The sequence below is a fragment of the Hypanus sabinus genome, chromosome 2 (genome assembly GCF_030144855.1).
Source record: "Hypanus sabinus isolate sHypSab1 chromosome 2, sHypSab1.hap1, whole genome shotgun sequence".
In the NCBI taxonomy this organism is placed as follows: domain Eukaryota; kingdom Metazoa; phylum Chordata; class Chondrichthyes; order Myliobatiformes; family Dasyatidae; genus Hypanus; species Hypanus sabinus.
Genome location: NC_082707.1, coordinates 121,754,435 through 121,776,735, shown reverse-complemented (window position 1 = coordinate 121,776,735; position 22,301 = coordinate 121,754,435). Strand labels below are relative to the sequence as shown.

At 42.6% G+C, this 22,301-nt stretch overlaps 1 protein-coding gene across 1 annotated transcript in view; it reads left to right on the top strand.

The window, feature by feature from the left end:
• The first annotated feature begins 18,125 nt into the window (after nucleotides 1-18,125).
• The window catches only part of LOC132383051 (inositol-trisphosphate 3-kinase A-like), an 88,933-nt gene continuing 84,757 nt past the window's right edge, over nucleotides 18,126-22,301 (top strand). Inside the window, exon 1 of the mRNA XM_059953775.1 lies at nucleotides 18,126-20,344. Coding sequence (XP_059809758.1) covers nucleotides 19,871-20,344 — 474 coding nt within the window. The 5' untranslated portion in view covers nucleotides 18,126-19,870. The remainder of the gene's footprint in view (nucleotides 20,345-22,301) is intronic.

Genomic DNA, 22,301 nt, shown 5'->3' with positions numbered 1-22,301 from the left:
CTCCGCAGAATTCTGCGATTGAGGGAAGTATTGGTGTTTGTGACAGTAGGTTATTTGCTTCACACTCTGTGGTTTCAATCACTTGAAAACCCCTACGAAAGGTGAAAGTACTTGGTTGAGCAACTAGATTTGAAGCCCTGTTCTAATGATGCAAGGCACACTTACAAAAGCCACATATCACATTGTTACGAGGTTTCAGAAGCAAAGAAAACAATCATTTTGAACATAATATATCAATAACACCGACTTTACTATTTCAGCAATATTAATTCCATGGGATGATAACAAGCTTCAATTTAGAATTGGAAGAATACTTTGAAAAGTATTAAGAGCAAGCTGGAATTGAGAGAACCACATTAAAACTAAAATTTTTAAGATGTAGATTATAGAAGTGAATAATTTAATCAGACTTTAATTATTCTGTATGAATTATCTACATCTCCACTCTAAGACAAACACACATTGAAACTTTTGAGTATCTAAACTAGTCTGACCCATCTCTGCTCTTCAGAAACAATGCATTCAGAAATACTGTTCAATTCACAAGTTTGCTTTTACTGGTGTTGAAGAATATTATTTCAAGTAATTATGAAATCTCCAAAATTTCCAGTCAGTATTTCTCACTATCAAGAAATAAATCAAGAGTTTCCAAAGATGCAGAAAATCCAGAACAACACACAAATGTTGGAATAACTCGGCAGGCCAGGCAGCATCTATAGAAATTAATAAACAGACATCGTTTCAGGTCAAGCCCTTCATTGGAACTGGTAAGGAAGTGGGGTAGAAGCCAGAATATGAAGGTTGTGGAGAGATGGGAAAGAATACAAGCTAGAAGGTGATGGGAGAAGCCAGGTGGGTGGGGAGGGGTGGAGGAAGTAAGAAGCTGGGAAATGATAGGTGGAAAAAGTAAAGAGCTGGAGAAGAAGAAATCTGATAGAAGAACAGAGTGGACCCTGGGAGAAAGGGAAGGAAAATGGGCACCAGGAGAAGGTGATAGGCAAGTGGGGAGAAGAGGGAAGGATGAGGGGAAAAATTACTGTAAGTTGGAGAAATCGAATTTCATGCCATTCAGTTGGAGGCGATCTAAGTGCAAAATGAGGTGTTGCTCCTCCAACCTGGCCTCATTGTGTCAGAATGGGAATGTCAGAATGGCAGAATGGGAATGGGGATTGAAATTAAAATGGCTGGCTACCAGGAGTTCTGTTTTTGTGTGGGCGGAGCGAAGGGGTTGAACAACACAGTTCCCCAGTCTATGTTGAGTCTCACCAATGTGAAGGAAGCTACATGGGGAACACCAGATACAGTAGGTGACCACACAGATTGGCAGATGAAGTGTTGCTCCACCTGGAAAAACTGTCTGGGGTGCTGATTGCCAGTGAAGGAAGAGATGTATGGGCACGTGTAGCATATCTTTTGCTTGCAAGGATAAGTGCCAGGAGGGAGATTAGTGGGAAGGATCAAATAGACAAAGGAATTAAGGAGTGTGTGATCCCTGCAGAAAGCAGAGACTTGGTGAGGGGTTTAGGGAGGAGGTCAAGATGTGTTTGGTAGTAGGATCCCACTGAATATGGCAAAGGTTGCGGAGACTGATGTGCTGGATTCAGAGGCTCATGGGATGGTAGGTGAGGACAACAGGTACTCTATCTCTGTTAAGGAAGCAGGAAGATGGGGTGACAGAGATGGAACAGGAAACAGGAGATATGGATGTATAGGCAGCATCAATGGTGGTATCACATTGATGTGATTTAAGATATAACAAGATAAGTAATATAAAAATCTCATACCTGATTGCTTTTAGTGGTTCTATTGTCTTTGATCCATTGCAACAATATAGGCAACTCCCACGTTACAGCAAATGGAATTTATATTTACCAAATTCACAAATTGTACCCAAAAATCCGAGATGCCTAATGAAATTTGCTCCCAGAACTTGTGTGTCAATTTTTCATTTATTTTCAGCCCCAATTTCCTGATGCATGAGCAAATGACATTCCATTGCATTTCAGAAAATTATGCCAGATCCCGAGAACCCAATGCCCTTTTAATGCAGGGCTCACCTGTACTCCATTTCAAAACATGGCATTGTAAAAATTTGTTTCAGCTACACATTTCTGAACATGTGGAGATTCTGAACTTTCATGAGGGAAGATACACGGAGGCTCTCAGTCCTCTTTACAAGTAGAGATAGATGGGAGGATCAGAAAACCGTTAGAATGTGAGACAGATTTGGGAGAAAAGAAGGAACCGTTAGAACAAGGCCTAAGTAAAGCTGGATCACACAAAATTCTCAAGGAACTCAATGGGCCAGGCAGCATCTGTGGTAGAGAATGTAAAGTTGATGCTTTGCATTGCCATCCTGTTTCCTGATAGAGAAAGAGTGGGCCAAGGTAGACAAGTAAAGAGCAAGTTCCACAGTGAAGTAGACTGTGAGGTCATTTTTCAGTATGTGAGAGGTCTCATAACAGCGGGATTGAAGTTGTTCTTGAGCCTGGTGGAATGTGCTCTCAAGCTTTTGTATCTTCTCTCTTGGAAGGGCCTATCAGTGGCGTCAACAGAGCTTTAGCAAGAGGGATTTCTCGCAGGTCAGCGGTGGTTATTTAAGAAGGGAGCTTTGCGAGCATTTGTCCATTGTACCTGGCACGTGGCCTGTCAGCAGCGTCAACAAAGCTCTAGGAACTAAATAAAAGTAAAGAAGGGATAAGCAGAGCGGCCATTGTCGGGAGTAGGCCAGTGGCAAGAGCAGAAGTGACAGGCTCTGGCTCAAACCAGGCTTCGGCTTGGAGGAGGCATCGGCTCTGTGTAAAGCGTCTTTTAGTTTCCCCCCCCCACCCCTTACTGTACCATTTAAATGGCTGAGGTGTGCTCTTTGTGCTGGGTGCTGGAGAACTGGGAGACCCAGAGTCTACCGGAGAGCATCCGGCTGCAGCTCCTTGAGGACCGTGTTAGGGATCTGCAACAGCAACTGGATGACCTTGGGCTTGTAAGGGAGAGCAAGGATATAACTGATCAAAGTTACAGGGAAGTAGTCACCCCAAGGTTGCAAGAGGCAAGGACCTGAGTGACAGTCAAGAGAAATAGAAACAGGCAGTTAGAGCAGAGCATCCCCAAGGCCATTCCCCTCTGAAACAACTTTGGATACTTCTGTGGGGGATGACCTCCTGGGTGAATGCCACGGTGACTGGGTTACAGGCATGGGTCTGTGGTGCAGAAAAGAAAGAGAGAGAAGAATGGAGCGGTAGTGATAGGGGACTCAATAGTGAGGAGATTCTGTGAACATAAATGGGACACATGGATGGTATGTTGCCTCCCAGGTGCCAGGGTCAGGGACGTCTCAAATCGCATCCACAACATTTTGGAAGGGGGGTGGGGAGGGGAACAGCCAGATGTCTTGGTACATATTGGTACCATTGTCATATGGAGGAAAAGCAATGAGGACCTGTAAAGAGAAGTTAGAGAGCTAGGTAGAAAGCTGAGAAACAGGACCTCCCAGACAATAATTTCTGGGTTGCGGCCTTTGTCACGCATCAGTTAGGGTAGAAGCAGAAAGATTTGGCAGATAAATGCATGGCTGAGAAGCTGGTGCAGGGGGCAGGGCTTCAGGTTCTTGAATAATTAGGATCTCTTCTGAGGGAGGTGTGACCTATTCAAAAGTGATGGGTTGCACCTGAACCTGAGGGGGACCAATATTCTCGCAGGCAGGTTTGTTAGAGCTGTTGGGGAGGGTTTAAACTAACTTGGCAGGGGGTGGGAACCAGAGAGAAGGGACTCAGGATAGGACAGATGGTGATGGGACTTAGTTGCACCCAACAGGCTGAGTATCAAATCATTAGGGATGCAGAGTCAGGAAATATAGCAGATACGGTACTCAAGGTGTTGTATCTAAAGTGTGTGGTATAAAAAATAAGGTGGATTATCTTGTTGTAATATTACAGATTACCAGGTATGGTGTTGTTGTTGAAGGATGGTTGTAGTTGGGAGCTGAATGTCCAAGGTTATACATTCTATCAGAGGGATAGGAAGGTAGGCAGAGGGAGTGGTGTGGCTCTACTGGTAAAGAATGGCATCAAATCAGTAGAAAGATGTGACATAGGTTTGGAAGATGTTGAACCCTTGTGGGATGAGTTAAGAAATTGCAAGAGTAAAAGGATGTTGATGGCAGCTATATACAGGCCTCCTAGCAGTGTCTGGGAGGTGGACCACAGGTTACGACAAGAATTAGAAAAGGCAAGTCAAAAGGACAATGTTATGGTAGTTATGGGAGATTTAACATGCAGGTCGATTAAGAAAATCAGGTTGATAATCGATCTCAAGAGAGTGAGTTTGTTGAGTGCTTAACAGATAGCTTTTCAGAGCAGTTTGTCATTGAGCCTACTAGGGGATCAAATATACTGGATTGAGTGTTATGTAATAAACCAGAGGCAATTAGGGAACTTAAGATAAAAGAACCCTTAGGAACCAGTGATCACAATATGATAGTGTTCAACTTGAAATTTGATAGGGAGAAAGTAAAGTCTGATGTAGCAGTATTTCAGTGGAGTAAGGGAAATTACAGTGGTATGAGAGAGGAACTGGCCAAAGCAAATTGGAAGGAGCTGCTGGTAGGATGTCAGCAGTGCAGCAATGGTGTGCGTTTCTGAGAAAAATGAGGAAGGTGCAGGACATATTTATTCCAAAAATGAATAAATATTCAAATAGTAAATTAGTACAACCATGGATGACAAGGGAAGTCAAAGCTATCTGAATTTTTTGAGGATGCGACCAAGCACATTGATGAAAGCAGAGCAGTAGATGTAGTGTATATGGATTCCAGCAAGGCATTTGATAAGGTACCCCATGCAAGGCTTATTGAGAAAGTAAGGAGGCATGGGATCCAAGGGGACATTGCTTTGTGGACCTGGAACTGGCTTGCCCACAGAAGGCAAAGAGTAGTTGTAGATGATCATATTCTGCATGGAGGTCAGTGACCAGTGATGTGCCTCAGGGATGTGTTCTAGGACCCCTACTCTTCATGAGTTTTATAAATAACTTGGATGAGGAAGTGGAGGGATGGGTTAGTAAGTTTGCTGATGACACAAAGGTTGGGGGTATTGTGGATAGTGTGGAGGCCTGTCAGAGGTTGCAGCAGAACATTGATAGGATGTAAAACTGGACTGAGAAGTGGCAGATGGAGTTCAACCCAGATAAGTGTGAAGTGGTTCATTTTGGTAGGTCAAATATGATGGCAGAAAATAGTATTAATGGTAAGACTCTTGGCTGTGTGGAGGATCAGAGGGATCTTGGGGTTCAAGTCCATAGGACACTCAAAGCAGCTGTGCAGGTTGACTCTGGTTAAGAAGGCATATGGTGTATTGGCCTTCAATCACTGTGGAATTGAAATTAGGACCCAAGAGGTAATGTTGCAGCTATGTAGGACCCTGGTCAGACCCTACTTGGAGTACTGTGCTCAGTTCTGGTCCCCTCACTATGGGAAGGTTGTGGAAACCATAGAAAAGGTGATTTACAAGGATGTTGCCTGGATTGGGGAGCATGTCTTATGAAAACAGGTTGAGTGAACTCAGCCTTTTCTCCTTGGAGGGACGATGGATGAGAGGTGACCTGATTGAGGTGTATAAGATGATGAGAGGCATTGATCGTGTGAATAGTCAGAGGCTTTTTCCCAGGGCTGAAATGGTTTCCACAAGAGGGCACAGGTTTGAGGTGCTTGGGAGTAGGTACAGAGGAGATGTCAGGGGTAAGTTTTTTACGTAGAGAATGATGAGTGCATGGAATGAGTTGCCGACAATGGTGGTGGAGTCGGATACGATAGGGTCTTTTAAGAGACTTTTGGATAGAGTTTAGAAAAATAGAGGGCTATGGGTAACCTTAGTAATTCCTACGGTACGGAGACATGTTCGGGACAACTTTGTGGACTGAAGGGCCTGTATTGTGCTGTAGGTTTTCTATGTTTCTATGTTTTCCATGTTTCTATTGTAAAGGCAAAAGGAAAGGCATACAACAAAGCAAAAATTAGAGGGAAGATAGAGGATTGGGAAATTTTTAAAAACCTATAGTGAGCAACTAAAAAATCATTACAAAGGAAAAGATGAAATATGAAAGCATGCTAGCAAATAATATCAAAGTGGATAGTAAAATTTTTTTCAAGTATGTTAAAAATAAAAGAGAAATGAGAGTAGATATAGGACCACTAGAAAATGAGGCAGGAGAAATACTAACGGGGAACAAAAAGATGGCTAATGAACTAAATGAGTACTTTGTGTTAGCCTTCACTGTGGAAGACACTAGCAGTATGCCTGATGTTGGAGTGTGTGAAGGAAGAGAAGTGGGTCCTGTTAGTACTCCGTGAGAAGGTGCTCAAAAAGCTGGAAGACCTAAAGGTACATAAGTCACCCGGACCAGATGAACTGCACCCTAGGGTTCTGAAAGAGGTAGCGTTAGAGATTGTGGTGGAATTAGAAATGATCTTTCAAAAATCATTAGACTCTGGAATGGTGCCAGAGGACTGGAAAATTGCAAATGTTACTCCACTCTTTAAGAAAAGAGGAAGACAACAGAAAGGAAATCATAGATCAGTTAGCCTGACCTCAATGGTTGGGAAGATGTTAGAATCTATTGTTAAGGATGAGGTGATGGAGTACTTGGTGACACAGGACAAGAGAGTACAAAGTCAGTATGGTTTCCTTCAGGGAAAATACCGCCTGATGAACCTGTTAGAATTCTTTGAGGAGATTACAAGTAGGATGGATAAAGGGGACGCAGTTAATGTTGCATATTTGGATTTTCAGAAGGCCTTTGACAAGGTGCCACACATGAGGCTGCTTATCAATTTAAGGGCCCATGGTATTTTAGGAAAATTACTAACATGGCTAGAGTATGAGGCAGCGAGTGGGAATAAAAGGATCCTATTCTGGTTGACTGCCAGTGACCAGTGGTGTTTTGCAGGGGTCGGTGTTGGGACCACTTCTTTTTATGCTGTATATAAATGATTTAGACGATGGAGTAGATGGCTTTGTTACCAAGTTTGCTGATGATACAAAGATTAGTGGAGGGGCAGGTAGTGTTGAGGAAATAGGTAGGATACAGAAGGACTTAGACAGATTAGGAGAATGGGCAAAAAAGTGGCAAATGAAATACAATGTTGGATAATGCATGGCCATGCACTTTGTTAGTAGAAAAAAACATGCAGGCTATTTTCGAAACGGGGAGAAAATCCAGGAATCTGATTTGCAGAGGGACTTGTGAGTCCTTGTGCTGAACACCCTGAAGGTTAACTTGCAGGTCAAATTGTCAGTGAGGAAGGCAAATGCCATGTTAGCATTCATTTCAAGAGGTCTAGAATACAAGAGCAAGAATGTGATGCTGAGGCTTTATAAGGCACTGGAGAGGCCTCACCTTGAGTATGAGGAACAGTTTTGGGCCCCTCATCTTAGAAAAGATGTGCTGGCATTGTAGAGGGTGAAGAGTAGGTTCACAAGGATGATTCCAGGAAAGAAAGGGTTATCATACGAGGAACATTTGATAGCTCTGGATCTGTACTTGCTGGCATTCAAAAGGATGAGGGGGGATCTCATTGAAACCTTTTGAATGTTGAAAGGGCTAGACAGTGTAGATGTGGTAAGGATGTTTCCCATAGTGGGAGAGTCTAGGACAAGAGGGTACCATCTCAAGATAGAAGGGCGCTCTTTCAAAGCAGAGATGCGGAGAAATTTCTTCAGCCAAAGGGTGGTGTATTTGTGGAATTTGTTGCCACATGCAGCTGTGGAGGGCAGGTCCTTGGGTGTATTTAAGGCAGAGATTGATAGGTTCTTGATTGGACATGGCATCAAAGTTTACAGGGAGAAGGCTGGTGACTGGGGTTGAGGAGGAGATAAAGAAAGGATCAGCCATGAATGAATGGCGGAGCAGACTCAGTGGGCCAGATGGCCTAATTCTACTCCTGTGTCTTATGGTCTATGGTCTAAGAGAAATTGAAGAAGGTAAAAGGGTCTTTGATGATCAAAAATACATAATAAAAGACCAACAAATCCAAGACGATAAATGTAGAAAATGTCAAGAAAGACCAATCCAACACATTACAGGATCTTGCAGCAGTTTAACTCAATCTGATTACTTACACGGCCATAATCAAGCAGCAAACTGCATCCAACAAAATCTTGCTTCAAAATACAAATTCATAAAAGACACCATACCTCACTATAAATAGAAGCCAGATCCATTTTTAGAGTCAGTTCTACAAATTATATGATGACCGATCTATTATTAGAGATGGGACAATCCAGAATTGCCATCAAGGTATAATATTACAGGATAAACAATCAAGAACAGCTTACTTAATAGATATAACCATTGCAAAAACACATAACATACAGAAATCAATAAAAATAACTAAAAATTAAAAAAGGAAATTGAAAGACTATGGAACATGAACAGGATAAATATTGTCCCACACATAATATCTACAACTGGTATCATCCCAAAGTCAGTACAAATAACATTAAACAATTAGGACTACACAGCAATATTTATATAAATCTTCAGAAAGCCACAATACTAAATTCCGCTAGAATAGTCCAAAAGTTCCTAGCAATTGAAGAATGAGTGTGCTTGACTATGCCCATACCTTGGGTTTTACCAGCTTGAGCTGAGAAATAGTAAAAATACCATAATAATAAAGCTGTTTTGCAGTATTCATTAATGACTGGATACAGGTTTACTTTAATTATCTGTAGAGTTAGGGCTCAATAAAATGAAATAATAATAGCAGGTGTACTGTATGTAGAGGGATACAACATACTGTAGGTTACTGTAGGAAATGGACATTTCTGACTTAGAGTTATCAGTTTACAGATAATTCCCAGAAATAGAACTCTTAAATAACCTGGTACTGCCTATACTTTTTAAAAAAATGAAATTTGTTACTGTCTTTAATTGAAATTTGTAAGTAAGTTTTGCAAGTCACATAGTTGTTAAATACAACATAATTGTCTTTCAAAATGTATTATCATAACAAAAAAACATACAAAAGAATAAAATAAGCCAAATGGTAACATTCATGGTCAAAATGTCAAGTTCTGCTAACTTATTTTTTTAATCCACAGAATCCCAGCCACTTGTGTGGCCCCTTAGGGTGATACATTAATTGAGATGATTTATGGGCTTCACCACTCATTCATATCCAGTAGAAGATGAACAAGAGATTGTGGTTCTTTGCCACTGAGCCCTTGTGTTGGCTGCTCATCCCACAGCATCTACTCCTCCAGCCTGGAACGAGCCATTCAGAACATTCCTTTACAAACATCTCTTTGGAAGACCAACCTGTTTTGGTCAGACGAAAGAGCACCTTTCACTGAATTGATGATCATCTAGCAGGACTTGATATCTACCCTGGTGAATGCCCCTGAGGAGCACCCATAAATCAGAGAGTCCTCGTTTACTCAGCTGTGACAGGGGTCCCCACATCTTTCTTCACACTCTCTTCATTCCTGTCACTGAGTTTGTATGTTAGAAACATAGAAAACCTACAGCACAATACAGGCTCTTCGGCTCACAATGCTGTGCCGAACATGTCCTTACCTTAGAAATTACACAGGGTTACCCATAGCCCTCCATTTTTCCGAGCTCCATGTACCTGTCCAGAAGTTTATTAAAAGACCCTATTGTATCCACCTGCACCACCGACGCCAGCAGCACCAGGGATGGGAACAAACCCAGTACAAAGTGACACTTAGTGCCGACATTCCTTGGTTCCACACACAGCCTGATGCAGCCACACATGAAGCTGGTCAGGGTTGCATTGGATACAATTTTAACTCTGTTGTCCAAGGTCAAGTGTATCATGGTCCATTGGACTTATCCCCAGATGAACCAGAGACCTGATTTCAGATTCTGATTCTGAAAGTTCCAAAGACTCTGAAGTAAAGATTTTTTGTTAAGAGGATGAACTATCTTGGGCTGGTGCTTCAATCCTCAAAGCTGTAGAAAGGCAGCCTTGTTATTCATTGCAGGAAGTTACTCAGCTGCACAATTTGCACTCTGTTTTAATGCAAAAAAAAATGCATGAGTCAACCAAATGGGATGATAACCATGATTAATTCAGCAGAGTTTTTTGAGCTACAGATCACCACATAGAGGTCTAGTTGAAAAGGTTAAAGAACTCGACTGACAAACTTCAAAGCTTTCAGAATGCCGCTGCTAGACTTTTAACCAAAACCAGGACAAGCGAACATATACACAAGAAATGCTGCAGATGCTGGAAATCCAAAGCAAAACACACAGAATTCTGGAGGAACTCAGCAGGTCAGGCAGCATCCTTGGACATGAACAAACAGTCAACGTTTCAGGCTGAGACTCTTCATCAGGACTGGAAAGGAGGGGGAAGACACTAGAACAAAAAGGTGGAGAGAGAGGAAGAAGAATAGCTGGAAGGTGATAGGTGAAGCCAGGTGGGTGAGGAAGGGAAAGGCCTGGAGAAGAAAGAATCTGATAGGAGAGGAGAGTGGACCACAAGAGAAAGGGAAAGAGGGACAACAGTGAGAGCTGATAGGCAGGAGAGAAGAGGTAAGAGACCAGAGTGGGGAATAAAAGAAGAGGAGAGAGGGAAGGAATTATTTTTAATAGAAAGAGAAATTGATATTCATGCCATATCACTCCTGTAGTAGATACTCTACATTGGCTTCCTCTATCTTTAAGAATTGAATAAAATATTTCTTACTTGTTGTTAAAGTTCTGAATGGTTTGAGAAGGGAGTACATCACAGAATCACTTTCATTTTATAATCCTGCTCGAGCTCTCAAGTCTTTTTTCACCTCTCTCTAAAATTTAAACAATCCAACAGATAATTGGCAGGTCAGCTGTTTTGAACTAAGCTCCTAAACTGTAGAATTCAATACCTAAAACTATAGGGGATGCAGACTCAGTTGGCACTTTTAAACACCAGCTCAAAACTGATTTATTTAACCTTGTTTTTCACTAACATCTTTTTGTCTTTTATCTTCATGTTTATATTTAGCTTTTTTAAAATTTTATTTTCATGTTTGTACTTTTCTCCCATTGTAAAGCTCTTTGAACTACATTATCTGTATGAATTGTGCTCCATCAATAAAGTTGATTTTTCTCTTAGCTCAAGCTGGTACAAGCACAGCCAAGCACTCTCATTTCTCCATTGCTAGGAACATTTGGACTATTTTAGTGGTGTTTAGCATTGTGTCTTTTTGGAGGTTTACATAAATATTGCTGTGTAATTGTTGTGGTGACTTTGGGAAGATACCGGTTGTAGATGATTGCTATTGGGACAATGTTCATGTTCTAAAGTCTTTCCATTTCTTCTTCTAATTCAGCATGTTGCTAGTGTTTCACACTTATTGGTTTCTGTATTTATGTGTGTTTGGAATGGTCATATCTACAATGTAAATTGTTTACCCTGTAATATTATATCTGGATGGTTATTATGGATCACAACCATGAGAAAATCTGCAGACTTTCTCTGAACAGCCCTGAAGAAAGGTCTAGGCCGGAAATGTCAACTGTTTATTCTTTTCCATAGATGCTGCCCGACTTGCTGGTTATTATGGATTGTTCTATCTGTAATAAGGGATTGGTCATAATATAATTTGTTGGACTCTGTCTCAAAAAATGGATCAGGATTGTATTAAAAGGAAGATATGGTGTACTTTAAGAGTTTGTATTTTAAAGCAAGATCTTGGTGAACGATGTTTGCCACATGATTGTGCCTGTGTCCTAATTGTACTTTTCTGTTTAAGATGGCGCTGGTGAAGCTCAGCAAGTACTTGCCAGTGGCAAACAAAACAAAGAAAACTATTAGCTACTTCATTAATCACACTTTCTCTGGTAAACGATCATTGCAATCAGTAGGTTGTAATTTCCCTTTCAGAGATGAGCCTGGCACTATTGTGGAGTGAACTGGTCTCAAAGGGGCAGGACGGTTGCAGTGTGGTGTGTATGGGCCGAATCGAGGCAACTTGGCCCAGACACAGCAGCAGGGAATGAGCCAATGATTGGCCATGGCTGGAGCGTACTTGGAGGTAATTCAATGTGGCAGAACTGAGGCGGAGCTGGGTTTAAGAGCAAGGAAAGATCCAAGATTTGATCAATTTAAGTACCTGCCCTAATTGGAAAGGTTGGGGTTGGAGGAGAGGGACTTTCCGGTTCAGTTCACTTCTCCACTCGTCTCTTTGCTGAACTAAGTCTGTGGTCTGCAGTTAACGTGCTGCTGAATCAGCTGGCTGCTGGCTTCATGTCTGCGGACTCACTTTTGTGAGCTTCAGTTCTGAATGCTATTTGCTTACTTTTACTGTTTGCACAGTTTGTTTTGTTTTCTGCTCATTGGGTGCTTGATGGTCTCCTTTTTGTAATGAGTTCTATTGGGTTTATTTGCTTTGTCGCTGCCTGTAAGGAGACAAAGCTCAAACGTGTATGTAGGATACATACTTGATAATAAATGTAGTTTGAACTTGCATCTTTGAACTTAGTAAGTAAACAGATTGAGTTAAACTGCTGCAGAATCCTGCAATCTGTTGAATTGTTTCTGGTTTCTCTTGGCATTTTCTGCATTTATCCTCTTGACATCTTGAATTTGTTCTTCTTTTATTCTGTACTTTTCATAGCATTTTGTGTTAACTGCCTGGTCCTGTATTACCACAAGGATCCCTCAGTTTCTGGGAAGATGTCTCCAACTCTGAGTTATGCGTTCAAAGCTTCCTTGTTGATATCTACTCTTCTTTAATCATTAGGATGTCTTCCATGGAGGGTCATGCTCCTCCATTGGTTAACTTTTTCTTCAATAGTGATAATTTCTTCATTTTTCTGGGTTATGCTTTCATTTAAGTTTAGTGGTGTGTACTTAACAGAATTGCATATGCTTGTGTTGAGTGCTGAATCCTGTTTTTGTGGATTGAAATATACCTTTAGAAGTTTTATCTGATTGTTGCATGAATTTTTTATGTCTGTTATTTCTTTTTTTCCCTCTGTCCTAGATAGTGTAGAGTAAGTATACATAGTGTCTTCTAAAATTTGTCATTTCAGTTCTTATTTTTCTTTGCAAGTTTTACAGATTGGCTTCAGACCAAGATATTATGCCTAAGGAATACGTTAATATGTGTATAGCAAAAGTGTTCATTGCCTTTGCTATATCATTATATTGAGCTCTGCTCGGCAGAGTTTTTATGCCTTGAAGTAAATTCTGTCAAAAAGTTTTCCCTTTATCTCATAATGATCTACTTTCTTTGTTTGTTGATATACAAGATATTCAGGTTTCATATTCATCCATCAGTTGAGTTGTAATCTTCTGCTCCACTTTATATACTACTAGCTCGACTGCACCTTTCTTTATGTTTAATGTTCTGCAAATACATAGTCCAAAGTTCACTCTTACTATTATTAAGTTGAAGATATGCATATTTGTCTCAGTGAACACCAGCATAACACATTATTAAATCATTGGCTCACTGTTCTCAAAAACCACTGCATTTACTGAAACTGGAAAAGGCAGATGCTGGGAACTCAAAACAAAAAAAAAACAAAATTGCTGGAAACATTCATCAGGTCAGGGAGCACCCGTTCATGTTCCACAGTCTTTCAAGCATTCAAAGACCATAGTCTTTCAAATCATACCTTTCAAGGTATGGTTTCTTGTGAGGTATGAGTTTGTATTTTAAAGCAGGATTTTGATGAATGATCAACATGTACAAACAAGCTGGAGGAACTCAGCAGGTCGGGAGCATCCATTGAAAGAAACAGTCAATGTTTCAGGCCCTTCGTCAGGACTGAAGAAGGAGGGGGCAGGGGCCCTATTAAGAAGGTGGGGGTGGGGGGTGTGGGAAGGTGCTGGTGAAAAACCAGAGGAAAGATCAAGGGGTAGGGGAGGGGCAGGGAGGGGATAGGCAGGAGAGGTGAAGAAGGAATGTAAGGGGAAAGCACTATGGGTAGTAGAAGAAGACAGGTGATAGGCAGCTAGAAGAGGAGGCAGAGTGAAAGTGGGATGGGGAAGGGAGAGGGAGGGGATTACCAGAAGTTGGAGAATTCGATGTTCATACCAAGGGGCTGGAGACTATCCAGATGGTATAGGAGGTGTTGCTCCTCCAACCTGAGTTTGGCCTCATCATGGCAGTAGAGGAGGCCATGTATGGACATATCCGAATGGGAATGTGAAGCAGAGTTGAAGTGGGTGGCAACCGGGAGATCCTGTCTGTTGTGGCGGATGGAGAGGAGGTGCTCGACGAAGCGGTCCTCCAATCTACGTCAGGTCTTGCCGATGTAGAGGAGGCCGCACCGGGAGCACCGGATGCAATAGATTATCCCAACAGACTCACAAGAGTTGCCTCACCTGGAAGGACTGTTTGGGGCCCTGAATGGTGGTAAGAGAGCAGGAGTAGGGACAAGTTACACTTGCAGGGATAAGTACCAGGTGGGAGATCTGTGGGGAGGGATGTGTGGACCAGGCAGTCGTGGAGGGAACGATCTCTGCGAAAAGCAGAGAGGGTAGAGGGGGCAAGATGTGCTTAGTGGTGGGGTCCTGCTGAAGGTGGCCTCATCTCTCCTGCCTATCCCCTCCCCCACCCCTTGATCTTTCCTCTGATTGGTTTTTCACCTGCATCTTCCCCCTCCCCCCACCAACTGCTCCTTTCAACGGATGCTGCCCGACCTGCTGAGTTCATCCAGCTTGTTTGTACGTGTTGATTTGACCACAGCATCTGCAGTGTACTTTGTGTTTACCTTTTGATGAATGATGTCTGCCGCTTGATTGTGCCTGTGTAAGAAATCAGATTGGATTAAAATGCTGCAGAATCCTGTAATGTATTTGATTGCTTCTGGTTTCTCTAGGCAGTTTCTCAATTTATTGCCTTGCATCTTTTATTATGTATTTATGATAATCAAGGACCCCTTTCACCCTGGTCAATTTCTCTTCTTCCCCTTCCGAGAGAGAAGATACAAAAGCTCAAGAGCACATACCACCAGGCTCAAGAACAGGTTCAATCCGGCTGTCATACCTGGCTCTGTACTGCCACATGCAGCTCCTCTGTTTCTGGGAAGAGCTCTCCATCTCTGCATCCTTGTTGACATCTAGCCTGCTCAGATGTTGTAATGTCTTCCATGAAGGTCATATTCTTCCATTGGTTAACCTTTTCTTCTGTAGTGATAATTTCTTCATTTTTCTGATTTGTGCTTTCATTTAAGTTTTGTATTATGTACTTCTTATCAGAATTGGATATGCTTGTGTTGAATCCTGTTTTTATGCATGAAAATATATCTTCAGAAGTTTTATTTGATGTTGTGTAAACTTTTAATGTCTGTTACTCTCTTTCTCCTTCTGTCCCAGGTAGAGTTAGTCTAACTGTGTTAACCTAGTGTTTTCTGAAATTTGTCATTGCAGTTCTTATTTTTCTTTGTAAATTTTCCAGATTGGTTATGAACCAATAGTGAAAGTGTTTATTCCCTTTGTTATATTTTTACTATGAGCTCTATTTGGCAGATGTTTTTTAAGCCTTGAAGTAAATACTGTCAAAAGTTTCACCTTTATTGCACTATGATCTGTTTTCTTTATTCGTTGATATCCAAGATACTTAAATGTTTCATGCTCATCCATCGGATGAATTGTATCCTCCTGCTCTGTTTTATTTCGAGTAGATCTATTGCACCTTTCTTTATGTTTACTGTACTGCAATTATCTAGTCCAAAGTTCATTATATTACTATTAGCTTTAAGATATGTTTTACAAAGTGTATGGAATAATTTGTGAATAAGTCAGATTATTTACACAAAATACTCTGCAGATGCTGGGGTCAAAGCAACACGCACAACACGCTGGAGGAACTCAGCAGGTTGGGCAGCATCCGTGGAAACAAGCAGTCAACGTTTCGGGCCAAGACCCTTTGTCAGTACTTAAGAGGGAGGGGGCAGGGTCCCTATAAAGAAGGTGGGGGGAGGGTGGGAAGGAGAAGGCTGGTAGGTGCCAGGTGAAAAACCAGTAAGGGGAAAGATCAAGGGGTGGGGGAGCGGAAAGGCAGGAAAGCTGAAGAAGGAATGTAAGGGGAAAGCACTATGGGTAATAGAAGGAGGCAGAATCATGGGAGAGGTGATAGGCAGCTGGAGGAGGAGGCAGAGTGAAACTGGGATGGGGGAAGGGAGGGGGAGGGAATTACCAGAAGTTGGAGAATTCGATGTTCATGCCAAGGGGCTGGAGACTACTCAGACGGTATATGAGGTGTCAGATTATTTGTAACCCGGACAGACCCTGCAGAAACAATAATACAGTCAGTAAACTACATCACACTGCAATCACTACTGAGTTGGTAGCAGCTTTTCTTTTTGAGTCAGAATGTTAGATTTGGGCACATTACACAGGCTGATTCACCTGAAGTCTGGAGGAGAGCTACACAGTCAAAGGATCAAGCTGTGACATTGTCTATCTTTGCACAAACTGTTTCCTGACTAATGTTTGTCTCTGTAAACACACAATAAATAATTAAACATTGACTCACTAATCTCAAAACCACTGCATTTACTAAACATAGAAAAGGCAGATTCTGGGAATTTGAAACAAAAAAAATCTCAGAATTGCTGGAAACACTCGTCAGGTCAGGCAGCACCTATTGTGAAAGAAGGAAAACAAGGCGGTTTTGTGATGCAGAAAGAATGGAGGAGAAGAGAATGTGGCAAAAGATATATACAGTCAGCCCTCCGTATCCGCGAATTCAAACAACCGTGAATTGCGAAAACCCAGAAGCACTCTTCCAGCACTTGTTGTTTGAGCATGTGCAGACCTTTTCGTCTTGTCATTGTTCCCTAAGCAATGCAGTATAACAACTATTTACATAGCATTTACATTGTATTAGGTATTATAAGTAATCTAGAGATGATTTAAAGTATACAGGAGGATGAGCGTGGGTTTACATGGATTGGGATCGAAAAAAATCGGAAGTTCTCTTACTAAGTAAGTCGGAACAGGTACATCCGGTATTATTTAGTGTCAGTTAGTCAAACGTCTGTCTTAGTATATAGTATATATTTAACCTTTCTACGCATACAAAACACTCAAGAACGAATGTTTCAGCACCGGGCTCGGGAATGAAAGTTCCTGAGTTCAATCTAGTGACAGATCGCTCCCGAGTGCGCTCTCCGCTGTGCCGGGTTGATGTGGAGAATCAAAAACCAAAACCCCAAAACCCAATAATTAAACCACTGCGTTGCTTAGTAATAATTGTAGCTTTCATCGGGGCAGGGCCTTTCTCACTTTATCCTTTAAAATTGTTCCGATCGTTGACCGACGTAGCCTAACGCTTTTCCAATGACTGATGGGGTTTCACCGCTTTGTTATTTCCATTTTATTTTCAATCGTGATCGTGATTATTTTTGTGAACAGCAACACTGACGATTCAGACCTCTACCGCCGGGTCCTAATGTTCACCGCACTGAGACAGGTTAAATAAGATCTGTGGTTCCACTGGGTCCTAAGGTCCATCGCATTGAGACAGGTTGAATAAGGGACTTGAGCATCTGCGAATTTTGGTATCTACGAGGGGTCCCGGAACCAATCCCCTGTAGATAAGGAGGGCCGACTGTATATAAAACTCCATTAAACTGCTGTTGGGCTTTTCAGTGATCCATGTCGTTTGGAATCTGGCTCACCAAGTTATGTATGCAATCCCCATTCTCAGTGTTTTAGGAGTGACTTCTTCCCCTTCATCATCAGATTTTGGAAAGGTTCATGGACACGAGCTCGCTAATCCCCCTTTGTACTATGAATGTAAGTGAATACCTTACAGTAATTTTTATGATTTGCACTGGGCATGCCACCAACATCTCCATGTCGCATACAGCACCCTGACTGCATTACTGCCCCATATAAACCACTTGACCCCACAATGTGTCGTGGAGCCATCTCGACAGATAGACTGACCTTTCTGGTTGACTACTGATGACTTGTGCGGTTCTGCAGGGGCTGATGTTGGAACCACTTCTTTTCATGTTGTATGTCAATGATTTGGATGATTATACGTTGATTCTTTCATTCCCGGAATCATTCCCATGAACCTCCTCTACATCATCCCCAACGCTAGCAAACCTTTTCTTAGATAAGGGGCCCAAGACTGCTCTCAATGCTCCAAGTGTGGTCCAACCAATGCCTTATAAAGCCTCAGCGTTATATCCTTGCTCTTATATTGGGGGCAGTACAGTAGCATAGTGGTTAGCACAATGCTTTGCAGTACAGCAACCCGGTTCAGCGGGCTTTGCGACTAAGTTTGCTTATGACACAAAGATAGGCGGAGGTTCAGATAGCATTGAAGAAGCAGGGGGTCTGCAGAAGGCCTTTGACAAATTGAGAGAATGGGCAAAGAACTGGTAGATGGATATGGTGTCTGGAAGTGTATGGTCGTGCACTTTGGTACAAGAAATAAGGGTGTAGACTATTTTCTAAATGGGGAGAAAATTCAAAAATCAAGGTGCAAAGGGACTTGGGAGTCCTTGTGCAGGATTCCCGGAAGGTTAACTTGCAGGTTGAGTCAGTGGTAGAGAAGGCAAATACAATATTAGCATTCGGTTCGAGAGGACTACAATAGTTAATTATTTATTTATTGAGCTACAACAGGGAATAGGCCTTTCCGGCCCTTCAAGTCATGTTGCCCAGCAGTCCCCTGATTTAATCCCAGCCTAATCGCAGGGCAATTTACAATGAGCAATTAACCTACCAACCAATATGTCTTTGGGCTGTTGGGAGGAAACCTAAACTCCCGGAGAAACCCAAGCAATCACGGGGGGAGCGTGCAACCTCCTTACAGGCAGCAGCGGGAACTGAACCCGGTACTGCAAAGCATTGTGATAACCACCACACTACTGTACCGCCCCAATATCAGAGCAGGCATATAACGCGGAGGCTTTATAAGGCATTGGTTAGACCACACCTGGAGCATTGTGAGCAGTTTGGGGCCCCTTATCTGAGAAAAGCTTTACTAGCCTTGGAGACGGTCCAGAGGGGGTTTCATGAGAATGATTCCGGGAATGAAAGAGTCAATGAATAAGGAGCATTAAATGGCCCTGGACCTGTAATCCTGGCGTTCAAAAGAATAAGGGGGTATCTCATTGAAACCTATCACATATTGAAAGACCTCGATAGAATGGATAGAGAGAGGATGTTTCCTATAGTGAGTGAGTCTGGGACCAGGGGACACAGCCTCAAATTACAGGTATGGCCATTTAGAGTTGAAGAGGACTTTCTTTAGGCAGTGGGTGGTAACATCTGTAACATTGTCACCAACGACTGGTGGTCAAGTCATTGGGTGTATTAAAGTTGGAGGTTGATAAGTTCTTGAATAGTTAGGGCATCAAAGGCCTACAGGAGAATGGGGTTGAGAGGGAAAATGGATCATCCATGATGAAGTAGCAGACCAGACCTGATAGATCGAATGGCCTTACTCTGCTCCTATGTCTTACGGTTTTATGGGTTCAAGAGAGCGCTTTGCCGCTCTCCCTCCCTTCTCCAGGGTAAGGAAGTACAACAAACTTTGGTCATGATAGTACTATTCACATACAGTACTTGGAAATGTCTGCACAAACATCATTAAACAGTTCCCGGTTATTCTCTTGATTTGGTTTACGCAAGATTGCAACTCAAACAAAGTCGTGGTTGCTTTGTCACAGGTTACACAAATACCGCCCAGAATCGAGCCTCCAATTGTCTTGGTTGCAGAAGGAGGGGTATTCGATCTTTAAGTCAGACATTTGGGCTGCGCCGCTGATTGTCCCGTCCTCGCTGCAGAGGTCTGATACTGAACTTCCGCTTTTGGCACGGTTTGCAGTCGGGGGAGGGAGAGAGAGAGAGTCAGACAGGTAACAAAGTGGATTGCAGACCAAGATATTCATGCAGGTTGGAACCACGCAGGTTCCCCTTGAGAAGCATCGTGCAATGCTCCATCGAAAGTCCTACACGATCAACGAAACGTCCAGAAGCAAAAGGAATTGCAGCCCTGCACCGCAAGCGAAATTCACCATGGTGGATCTGAGCACGGCGAACACTTCCGCCGGTCCCACCAGCCAAGAGGCAGATAACTCCGTCTGCAGGCTGCAACCGGCCGGCAGGGAGGAGGCGAGGACCGAGCTGGAACCTCGGCAGCGCCATCGACTCCCCGTCCCCCAACTCACCATCACCTCGGAAGAAGGGACGACGCAGGAAAGCCTGGAGTTGGAGCTGGACTCCAACATCAGAGTGCGCCGCAAGCTCTCCAACTCCTCGCTCTCCTCCACGGGCTCTTCTCTCCTCGAGGAGTCCGAGGATGACCTGCTGGAAGGTCAGGCGCAGGACCTGGGCGCTGAGGATCACCGGGACTTCAGTCTGGTGAGTGCTTGACCTGAACTCTAGCTGCCGTGCAGCGCTTTAGAAAGTCAGGAGGGAGATTTCCAACAATGATAAGAACCTCCAGAGTACTGAGGAGCTCAGCTGGTACCATCAAATGGTCCCTCCAAACACTCGGTGTTTTGAGCAGAACTATCGGCAGCAAGGTGGCTAACAGAGGGCACAACTATGACGTCATTGGCAGAAGAAGAGTGTTTGTTTTGGAGTGGGACAGAGGCTGGCAGCTCCAACAACCGGGGTTCAGTCCTGATCTCTGCAGTTATGTGTGTGGAGTTCGCTATTTCTTCCTGTGACCGTGTGGGGTTCACGGGTGCTATCGTCTGAGGGGTGGGCAACGTGGGGAGAATGAAATGGGAATTGTGTAGTTGGCTGTTTTTTTGGTTGGTGCAGATGTAGTGAGTCAAAGTGCCTGTTTCTGTGTTGTTCTGTGTGTAACCGAATGGCAGAATTTCAAAGTCAAAGTTGATTGTCATGCGCAAGTACATCATGTTAAAGTTCAATGGAAAACTTAATTGTATAGCAGCAGATACAGAACATTCATGCAAAAAAAAACAAATTAAACATAAATCACATAAATAAATAATTAAACATAAGTTGACAGTGCTTCTCCCTATAGATGCTGCCTGGCCTGCTGTGTTCCACCAGCATTTTGTGTGCGTGTTGCTTGGATTTCCAGCATCTGCAGATTTCCTCATGTAAACATAAATCATGCACAATTAAAACAAAAACAAACTGTTATACTGTAAAGTGGTCATACTGTTGCCACACTGAGGTAGTGAGTAGAGTTGTCTAGGTTGGTGTTAGAGCCAAATGGCTGAAGGGAAGTAGCTGCTCTTACATCTGGTGGTGTTGGATGTAATAAACTTGAGGGAAGTTAATGGGAATATGGGGAAAGCAGATTCCAGGGAAAATTACTGGGAGAATGTGATTGCTGCTGTAGACATGATGGGCCAAATGGCCTTCCTCTGAATAGGAAAGATCTATCAAAACAGAAACTTAAAATATAAAAAGCAGCAGGAGACACTACATTTGTGGAGAGGAAACCATTTCACCGTGTGGCATTTGACTGGGTGCTGTCTGCTGTTGTGATCTGGAATGCACTGGCTTGGAGGATGCCTGGGGAAGGTTCAATTGCAACTAGCAAACAGGAACCAGTACAGCATCTGTAAGAAGAATATTTTAGAGCTCTTAGTTTAGGAACAGGTGTAAGGAGAAGGGATGCCAGGGTCAAATTGTCTCCTCCCATGTGGCGGGCTTCCATGTGCAGATCAGAAAATGGCCAAACCCCCGGAAGCATGGACCCTCTGGGATGGCTTTAAGATCACAGACTTGAATTGACTGGGTTTTCCACTGATGCTGCTCAACATGATAATTTCCATTCTTGTTTTGTTCAAGGAACAGCAAGCTCTTGGCTCTAAAGTTTATCATGTCCACCCATGCTGGGAGAAATGCTCTTGTCTTGCTTGGTGCAGTATGAGATAAATTACAGGAAATTGTGCCAAAAACTAGCAGCAGTAGGCGTGAGTAGTTCTTTTGTTATGTAGTTTCGCAGGCAGACAGGGACTGCATTGTTTACAGGTGGTGGAACAAAACTACCTCAATGTAACACACACACACACACACACACACACACACATGCACATATATATGCATACACACAAACACAATGACATACATATAAAATAATGTGCAAAAGTCTTAAGACACAGGTAAAATATGTAAAGTGAAGATGCTTTCAAGAATAATGAAATGAGAAGTTTCTAAATATCAAAAAAATTACTATAAAGAACAGTAAAGAGTAAAAAAAATGTGGTGTGACCACCCTTTAAAACTGGATCAGTTCTCTTAAGTACACTGTTGTGCAAGTTTATAAGAAAATCAGCTAGTAGGTTGTTCCAGACGTTTCTCAGAATTTGTCACAGTTTTGTTGCAGGCTTTG